Here is a 10,698-nt window from a genome sequence, read left to right on the forward strand (position 1 = left end):
ACAATCCTATTGTTTGAAGTTGTAGTATTTCACAACTGACATTGTAACTAGCAGCTGAATATGTTACCATTACTGTTTTTAGATATATTTCAGAACATGTAGAATGAATTTGTAATTTAATTTTGTTCCTTTTGGGAGGACACTGCACATTTCTTTCTTAAAGTTATATTAAGGTTTCTTTGGGATTTGTACAAAGGCACAAAAATCATATTATATAAATTTAATACATTGAAATTGATATTACTAAGCAAATTTGTTGATTATATATGGCCTCATCCTGTGGGGAAAAAAGTTATTTCTTAAAAGATTTTATTTACTTATTTGACAGAGAAAGAGGTATCGAGAGCAGGAACACAAGCAGGGGGAGTGGGAGAGGGAGAAGCAGGCTTCCCGCTGAGCAGGGAGCCTGATGTGGGGCTCAATCCCAGGACCCTGGAATCATGACCTGAGCCAAAGGCAGACGCTTAACGACTGAGCCACCCAGGCTCCCTTTAGCTATGAATCTTAGATGTCATCTTCTTCCAAAAGAAACCTGCTTCATCAACATTAAAAATAGTGTAGCCACCTTTTTAAAAAATATATATATATTTATTTATTTATTTATTTATTTATTTGAGAGAGAGAGAGAAAGAGAGCAGGGTAGAGGGGAGGGAGAGGGAGAGAAAGAATCTCAAGCGGACTCCCTGCTGAGCACAGAGTCCGATGCAGGGCTTGATCTCATGACCCTGAGATCATGACCTGAGCTGAAATCAAGTCAGATGCTTAAGCGACTGAGCCACCCAGGCACCCTTAGTATGGCCACCTTAATTATCTTAGCTAGATTTTCTAGACAACTTGCCACAGACTCTACTACATCAGCACTTGCTGCTTCAACTTGTACTTTATTTTTTCATAACTAGAAGACCCTTACCTTGCACTTTTTAAGTTATCAAGATGGCTTCTCTCCTTAAACTTCATGAACCAACTGCTGCTAACTTCAAACTTTTCTTCCACAATTCTCTCAGGCTTCATAGAATTGAAGAGAGGGCTTTGCTCTGGATTAGGCTTTGGCTGAATAGAATGTTGTGGTTGGTTTGATCTTCTAGGCAGACCACTAAAACTTTCTCCATGTCAACAATAAGTCTGTTTTGCTTTCTTATCTTTCATGTGTTCACTGAAGTAGCACTATTAATTTCCTTTAAAAAATTATTCTGTGCACTCATAACTTTGCTAACTGGCATTGGAGGTCTAGCTTGAAGCCCATCTCAGCTTTTGACATGCTTTCTTCATTAAGCTTAATCATTTAAGTGAAATGTTCATTTGAGCATTTAGAAGACATTATAGGGTTATTAATTATCTAAATTTCAATACTGTTGTGTCTGAGAGAACAGGAAATCCCAAGGAGAGGGAGATCAGGGAACAGCCAGTCAGTGGAGTAGTCAGAAAACATACATTTATCAATTAAGTTCACCATTATATGGGCACAGTTGGTGGTACCCTGAAACAATTACAATAGTAACATTGAAGGTCACTGATTACAAATCACCATAATAAATAAAAACTTCAACATTATTATGTACCATGCACCAAAAAATAACTCTAAATGGCAAATGTACCTAAATTCTATACCTAAAAATGTAAACCTAAGCAAAAGTTTCTTCCTTCTTTTTTGAGAGGGAGAGAGAGAGAAATGGAGATGGGGGAGGGGCAGAGAGAGAGGAAGAGAGAGACTCTTACAGGCTCCATGCCCAGTGCAGAGTCCAACTCGGGGCTCAATCTCACAACACTGAGATCATGACCTAAGCCGAAATCAAGAGTCAGACACTAAACCGACTGGGCCACGCAGGTGTCCATAGGCAAAAGTTTCTTAAGTGGCACACATAAAACATGAAGTAAATAAAAACCAAAATCCACAAATTAAGTTTCATAAAAATTGAACACTTTTGCAGTCAAAAGGACAATGTTATGTAAATACAACATAAACACAATACTGAGTCAAATATTTTCAAAAATATATTTAACAAATGATATACAAATCAGATATCTGCTAAACTACTTGCATTTTAATTAAATAAAAACATATTAAAAACTCAATTATAGTAAAGATATAATTTTTTGAGTATATGAAATATTTGAACGGAAACATTTAACAAATTTTATTATGCCATCCATCCTTGTGTACACAAGCAACTACAATAAATCGGTAAAATCTGAATAAAATCTGTACTTCAGTTACTAGCATTATGCAAAATCAGTGTCCTCATTTTGATAATGTGCTATTATTTCTAAGATGTTATCACTAGGGAAAACTGAGTTAAAAGCACATAGGAACTATGTACAATTTTGCAAATTTCTTTAAGCCCTAAGTCATTTAAAAAATAAAGAAAAAGTGGGCAGTTTCTACATTTTCTCTTCCTAACTTCTCACCATTCCTTCAATTTGGGGAGTTTTTTGATGGCTTCCTGAATGTTCCTTCAATTCATTTCAAAGTGTAAAGTGTCTGGCAGAAATTATCCAGATACTTTACAGTATGATAAACTCTATGCACTTAATATTCTCTATTTTCAGACTTGACCAAGCCCCATTACCAAAGCATCAATTTTTGCTTCTATTAAGTCACTGTGTTTTGTATGAGGAAATGTTTTTGTTTTGTTTTGTTTTAATTTTAGTTTTCTGCTTTTTATTAGTGATGTTTTCAATTTTCTTTCACATTATTTCATTTCTTGGAATTCAAAATTTAAGTTTTTCTTTTTTTTTAACTCTACAGATAGACTAACATAATTTGGAAAGTAGAATACTCAGATTGATATTCAATTATGAGTAGATTAATAGAAATGATAAGCAGCAAGGTATAAAAGACTTCAGTCTTTTCATGCTTTACATAATTTTGAAAAGTAATGTGCATATTACAGTATAATACTGTGTTCACTCATTATATAATCATGAGAAGACTCTTTTCAGAATCATATGTAAATAAATCAATGCTTATAAATATACAACAGTATTCTAAATAAGATCCCATGATATTTTATGTTAGGAGAATCAATGAAGGGAGAAAAAATCTTATAGAAACCATTTAAATAATTTGAGCTTTTTAGAAGTTTTAAAAAAGTGGATGGAAGGAATATATCACTGTCTTAAGTATCTTTTTAATTCATATTTTGCATCATCAAAAACTTAAAGAAAGGGGGGGCGCCTGGGTGGCTCAGTTGATTAAGCATCTGCCTTCGGCTCAGGTCATGATCCCAGGGTCCTGGGATCGAGCCCTGCATCGGGCTCCCCGCTCAGCAGGAAGCTTGCTTCTCCCTCTCCCGCTCCCCCTGCTTGTGTTCCCTCTCTCGCTGTCTCTCTCACTGTCAAATAAATAAATAATATCTTTTAAAAATCTTAAAGAAAGGTAATACAGGTTTTATATAGTGTTTCTATTGTTACATCATGAAATGAAACCTTGTTTTTAGGGATCAATACTAAAGGGTTTCTTACTAAATTTTTACCTACTTGCCAAATTTTTCTATGTCCCTATAGCTGGTATTAAAGGAAAAAAATCTTCCAATTACTCGGTGATAATTTTGAACCACCATGATATTCCTTTTCAAAGAAGATTAATAAAGGAGTCATTAAAAATTAAGAACCTAGATCATGTCATTTAGAATAAATCAATGATTTAAATATGTACAATTCTATCAATCCTTCAGCAGAGATCTGAATCCCAGAAATACAAAGAGAATATAGAAGCAACAAATGATGGAGGATACGTTACTAGAAAATTACTGACAGACAAGAGTAGTTTCATTGAGCATGGGTCATGCATGTATTGGTGGGAGATAATAATAAGAAATGAGTTTTCACTATGAATAGAAAACATTATTTTGTGTTCTAGTCACCCAAAAGACTGATAGAAATAGTAGCACTCACAGAGTATTCCAAAGGAGACCTCTGATTTTAGTCAACATACGCACTCTCTGGTTGTTGGGAGCTTTGCTAAAATGACCATTAGATTTGATTGTGTATTTCAATCGGTCCCCCTTACAATAAGTTTTAAGCTATGAAAGTCAGCACTGGTAAGGTTACCAACAGCCAAAGGATCAGTAGACAATATTCTGATGTCCAGCCTTGTGACACCAATTAAGAATTCTTAAGGGTAAAATGATATTGTCCTTCCAGATAGAAACTGTAGATAATATATGATGCTTAAGATGATGACCTGGGGTTTTCTCCAGAAAAACCTCTGAAATTAGCAATCAGTAATACTATACAGTATCCTTAAGAAGAGTCCATGATTGTCTTCTAAGTGGATCATAGTGTTCTTGAAAGAATCAACTCTTATTTTCAGTTATCTGAAATAAAAATGTACAATTTACAAATTATTTTCATCTGTTTCCAGGGTAATTTCTATGTACATAAACTATCAAGAAAGATTTAAATAATATAAGTCTGTGATCATTATCTCTTGAGTCCTGTCTTATTCCATGTTTTTAAAAGACCCCTGAATTCTGACTGAAGCCTCAAAGAGAATGATCATAACTGGATGTCAGAGCCCAAAGTACAGACATAAAGATCCCGGTGGCATAGTGAAGTCATGTCACAGCTGAACATTTCAAGGCCATAAAGAAAAATCGAAGGAGCAGGGTGTCAAAAATAACTGTCTAGCTTTAAATAGGGAAGGGATGAGTCAGGATACACCAAACTCTCCCTTTATTGAGGTTAATATTTAATAGATAAGTTACATCTAATATATGTAGATGAGCCAATAATGCAATTATAAGGAAAAAGAAAGAAAAAAATATCAGAGGAAAGTCATAAAGGAAGACAATGAGGCTTATGCAAAGCCAGATTTAACCAATAGAATTTGAGATCATTAGCTAGCAGAAACTGGTGATAGCAGCAGAGAAAAGTCTGGAGAGCTTTAAATTGATGAGGTAAAAGCAAGTGCATTTGAATCTATGAGAAAAAAGCAAGTAAAGGAGGAACCAGGAAATGTGGGGGGGGGGGCAGCACACAGGGCAAAAAGAATGTGACATCACAAAGCCCACTGGCTCAAAGCAGTTACCAGCACTGTTTATCTACTTGTGAGACTCCTCCTTAGAGACTGGCCCATGTCTTCTTCACCAGATCCACATAAGTCCTAACTCAGCCATTCCTGATTCTCAAAACAGTGAAGACAGGCTTCATGAACATGGAAGCCACTGAAGAAAGCCCAGCAGAGAACCAAAGCCTGGCTCAAGGCACCTCAGTCACGTTGAATAGTGACACTGGTGCAGATAAAGTTCTTGCATCACTAGAGGGTAAGAGGAAGTGGAAAGGGTACTTGCCAACTGAGTCAGTGAAGATCCTCGAAGCCTGGCTGTATGAACACCAGTTTAGGGCCTACCCTTCAGAAGCAGAGAAGCGAATGCTGTCCAAGCAGACTAATTTGTCTTTCCTGCAGATCTCTAACTGGTTTATCAATGACTGCAGACGTGTTCTTCCAGAAATGCTACAACAAGATGGAAATGACCCCAACTAGATCACCATGTACCACCAAAAAGGCAAGTCTGCTTATGTGACCCATGAGTAGAGCACAGATTCACCTATACAGGCCAGGTCAAGTCCCAGAGATCCAGACAAAACGCCGTGCCTGCCCCTGAGCCTCCTTCCAATGAGCCAAAAGTCAGGGGAGAAGCTGCTAGATTCAGAGTTGTCTCCAGGCCAGAAGCTCACCCCAAAGGCCCAGCCAAAAAAAAAAAGGTCAAGTTTTCTACTAGTGAACCCTTGCTTATGACATCTCCCAAACCTGTGTTAACAGAGGAGTACAAGGACTTCAGCAGCTTCCAGCTGCTGGTTGATGCAGCCATGCAAAAAGCTGCAGAACTGGAGCTACAGAAGAATCAAGAGCCCAATCCATGATATCCGAAGTCCCTAAAAATATTCAAGTAGTCAGTCCCGTGTCTACAGTGGTAGATCCATTTATGTTCCCCCAACTAATTCATAGTTTTACCTTTTATAGAGATATTTTTCTTTCTAGGAGTTTTAAAGAACGATCACTAGCTACTGGGACTCGATTCTGCTAGATATTTCAGTGTTTCCAAATGGACTTGTCATCATAATTAACACTAAAGTAGAGGTATCTTCTCTACTTCTACTTCCTCCTAGGTTTAAAGGCTTTAGACAATCAGACTAACACACCTGAGACTAGAAACAGTGCTAACACATCTTCAGAAGCCTTGCTATGGCTTTTCTAACCAGACTTTTTGGTCCTAGGACTGCTGCAGATACTGAATCACTAATTTTTCTCCCTCTCTCTAACTTTCCTTGTTGATTAGAATGAATAATGGAAAAGAAAGGCTCTATAAAAGATGACTATAACAGCACTGGCATCATTTTAATGTTGGAGTTTTTTGTGAAAATGTCAACTTTGTTTTCTTTTTATAGTTTATTGACAATCTTAAGGAGTAGCTAATTTATGTAGGGAGTAAGCATGAGAGTCAAAATACAGTGAATTCATAAACATGTTACAGATAAGGGTGCACTCTTATTTGGTGTACTAGTTAAAAGTATGCAGTAGAGTTAGGAAAATTCTGCCTGGTAATTTTCTGCTGTTAGTTGCAGTATAGTTTTACAGAATACTTTTTTATTTATTTTTATTTTGTTTTGTTTTGTTTTTTGAAGGGCTTAAACAACAAATTTATTTTTCATGGTTCTGGAGCCTGGAAGTCCAACATCAAGACACCAACTTGATCACATTATTATGAGGGCTTCCTTCTTGGTTCATAGCCAGCACTTTGTATCCTTATATGATGAAAGAGACTAGACCTCCCTGGAACATCTTTTATAAAGGCATTCACCCCATTCATGAGGGCTCTACCCTTATGACCTAAGTCCCTTCCAAAGACTTAGCTCAAATACTATCATCTTTGGGATGATTTCAACACATGAATTTCAACATATGAATTTGGGAGGGACACAAAAATAACAGGAAATAGTTGTAATATATATATATGTGTATATGTTAAATATAAAATATGTTAACATTTAAATATGTTAAATGTTAAATATCTACATATGTATTTAACATTTCAATTGCTGCTTATTGTCCTTAGGCTAAAATACAAATTTATTTTTAAACTTTTTTTTTTAATTTGAGTACAGTTGACACACAATGTTACATTAGTTTCAGGTTTACAATATAGTGCTTCAATTTCTTTATATGTTATGTTCACCATAAGTGTAGTTACCAACTGTTACCATGCAATACTATTACAACATCATTGATTATATTCCCTCTATGGTGCCTTTTATTCCATGACTTGTTTATTTCATAACTGGAAGTCTGTATTCCCACTCCCCCTTACTCCTTTTGCCTATCACCCCTTACTTCTGGTAACCATCAGTGTGTTTTCTGTATTTATAGGCCTGATTCTGCTTTTTGTTTGTTTATTCATTTGTTATGTTTTTTAGAGTCCGCATATGAGTGAGATCATGTGGTACTTATCTTTCTCAGTCTTACTTTACTTAACATAATACTCTCTATGTCCATCAATGTTGCAAGTGACAAAATCTTATTCTTTTTCATGGTATCCATTATGTCTACTGAAGGACACTTAGGCTGCTGCCATATCTTGGCTATTGTAAATAATGCTGAAATAAACATAGGTGTGCATATATCTTTTTGAATTAGTGTTTTCATGTTTGTTGGGTATATACCCAGTAGTGAAGTTACTGGATCATATGGTGTTTCTATTTGTAATTTTTGAGGCAACTCCATACTGTTTTTCACAGTGGTTGTACCCATTTACATTCCTACCAATAGTGCATGAGGATTACTTTTTCTCCACATCTCACCAACACTTGTTATTTCTGTTTCATTTTCTTTTTTTTTTTTTGCCATTCTGACAGATGTAATATGATGTCTCAATGTGGTTTTCATTTGCATTTCCATGATAATCTGTGATGTTGAGCATCTTTTCATGTTTGTTAGCCATCTATATGTATTCTTTAGAAAAAAATATCTATTCAAGTCCTCTGCCCATTTTTTAATCAGGTTGTTTGTTTTCTTGGTGTTGAGTTGTGTATGTTCTTTATACATCTTGGATATTAACTCCTTATTGGATATATCATTCACAAATATCTTCTCTCATTCCATAGGTTGCCTTTTTGTTTTGTTGATGGTTTCCTTCACAATACAAAATATTTTTATTTTGATGTAGTTTCTATACTTTATTTTTGCTTTTGTTTACCTTGCCCTAGGAGACACATCTAAAAAATGTTACTATGGCTAATGTCAAATAAATCACTACCTGTATTCTTTTCTATGATTTCCATGGTTTAATGTCTCTCATTTAGGTCTTTAATCCATTTGGAGATTATTTTTGTGTATGGTGCTACAAAGTGATCCAGTTTCATTATTTTGCATGTAGCACTACAGTTTTCCCAGCACCATTTGTTGACGAAACTAACTTTACCATATTGTATGGTCTTATGTCCTTTATCATAGATTAACCATATATGTGCAGGTTTATTTCTCAACTCTCTATTCAGTTCTATTGATCTACATGTCTATTTTTGTTTTGATTAGTGGTATATCTTGAAACCTGAAATTGTGATACCTCCAGCTTTGTTCTTTCCCAAGATTGCTCTGGTGGTTCAAGGTCTTTTGTGTCCCCTTACAAATTTCAGTATTACTTGAGCTAGTTCTGTGAAAACTGTTGTTGGTATTTAATAGGGATTTCTTTGAATCTGTAGATTGCTTTGGGTAGTATGGACATTTTAACAATATTCTTCCAATCATAATTTTGAATCCATAATTCAAAAAATGAATATCTTTTCATTTGTTTGTGCTGTCTTCAGTTCCTCTCATTAATGTTTTATAGTTTTAAGAATACAAGTCTTTCACCTTCTTGATGATGTTTATTCCTAGGTATTTTATTCCTTTTGGTGCAACTGTAAAGAAAATTTTTTTCTTAAATTCATTTTCTGCTACTTTATTATTAGTGTATAGAATCACTACCAATATATTCCCTATCTCTTTATTGAATATCTCACTGAGTTCCTGTCTTTTCTCCAGCCTCGTGAGCATAATTACACTCATCACTTCAAATTCTTTACCAGGCATATTGCTTATCTCTATTTCATTTACTTTTTTTTTTTTTTTTAGGTATTTTCCTTTTCTTGGTGAATATTCCTGTCTCCTCATTTTGCTTGACTTTCTGTGTTTGTTTCTATGGGTTAGGTGGAACAGCTGCTTCTCCTAAACTTGAATGAATGGTTTTGTGTATGGTCATCCCCTAGGTAAACTCTGTGTGCTTAGTGACTTTTGCTGGCTGGAGTTGTGTCTGGCATGAGCTGGGTATCCTGGGGCTTTCCACACAGTGGGTACACTGGAAGGAGAGCTAAAACTTAAATGATCATAGGTTGATATGGTTCCTGGGCTCTTCACACGTTAGGTGGCCTGACAGGACAGTTAAAGCTGAAGTGGAAGTAAGCTGGGTTATCCAGACACTATAATGGAGAGAGTACCCTGGCAGGGCAGCTGGAGTTGAGGCAGGGAGTGGGTTTGGAAGTCTCAGTGTTTTCCATGCAGAAGGCACCTTGGCAGGACAGTTAAAATTAAAGTGGGTGCAGGTTAGGAGGTCCTGTGGTTCTTCATTCTAAGGGTACCCGGCAGGGCAGCTAAAGCTGAACTAAGTACATGCTGGGGGATCTTGGAGTGCTCCCTGATAAGGATGCCCTAGCAGAGTATCTGGAGCTAAGGTGGTGTGTGGATTGGGAAGTTCTGGGTCTCTCCACACAGAGCTCCCTGGCAGGACACCTGAAGCTAACCTGGGTACAAGCTGGGGATCCTGTGGCTTTTCACAAAGTGAACACCTTGGCATGACAGCTAAAGCTGAAGTGGACACAGGCTGGTGTGTCCTGGGGTTCTATGGGCTGAGGGCACCCTGGCAGGACAGCTGAAGCTGAGGTGGGTACAAGCCACGGTACCCCAGAGTACTCTATGGAGGGAGACTTCTAGTGGGGTAGCTGGCTCTGAGGTAGTGTGTGAGCCACGAGGTCCCTGGCTCTCTCTAGAAGGATAACTGAAACTGAAATAGGTGGAAGCTGAAGTGTCCCAGGGCTCTACACACAGAAGGAATCTAAGCAGGATAGCTAAAACTGAAGTATGTATAAACTGGGGTGTTCCAAGACTCTCCACACAGAAGGTAACCTAAGGGGGTGACTGGAGCCAAGGTGGGTTACAGACCAGGAGGTCCTGAGGCATTCTGTGCAGGGGGCATCCTGGCAAGACACCTAAATCTCAAGTGGGCATGGGCCAGTGTGGTCTCTGGGTTGTCTGTGTAAATGTGTCTTAACAAGACAGCTGAAGCTGAAGTAGGTGCAAACCAGGGTCTCCCAGGGTGCTCACTACAGTGGGTGCCCTCTCTGCATGACTGAAGCTGTGGCTCTGTGTTTCTGGGGTGTTCTACATCGGGTGCACCCTGGTGGGGTAGCAGGATCTGAAGCAAACATCAGCCTGGAAGGTACAAGAACATTTAGTACTGGGATACTCTAGCAAGTCACCTGAAGCCAAAGGGGCATAGGCAGGGAATGTTTTGGGATGCTTCACACCTGTGTCAGGTACAAAGGCAAGAACTATACTGAATGCTAACCAGAGGTGTCTTGGTGTGCACCACCCTGTGGCCACCTTGGTGGGATCACTGGGGCTAGTGTGTGCTAGGGGCCCAGGGCTTACTGAGGTTGCAGGCC

General features: G+C 37.5%; 1 protein-coding gene across 1 annotated transcript; it reads left to right on the plus strand.

Annotated features, from left to right (window-relative positions):
• The first annotated feature begins 5,155 nt into the window (after positions 1 to 5,155).
• Positions 5,156 to 5,865, plus strand: TGIF2LX (TGFB induced factor homeobox 2 like X-linked). Its single transcript, XM_025869393.1, is given in 2 exon segments — positions 5,156 to 5,695; positions 5,698 to 5,865. Coding segments are annotated over 2 exon segments (708 nt in total).
• The last annotated feature ends 4,833 nt before the right edge of the window (positions 5,866 to 10,698 follow it).

The sequence above is a fragment of the Callorhinus ursinus genome, unplaced genomic scaffold, assembly GCF_003265705.2.
Source record: "Callorhinus ursinus isolate GAN/ISIS: 27379988/994484 unplaced genomic scaffold, GSC_fseal_2.0 scaffold40, whole genome shotgun sequence".
Lineage (NCBI taxonomy): Eukaryota > Metazoa > Chordata > Mammalia > Carnivora > Otariidae > Callorhinus > Callorhinus ursinus.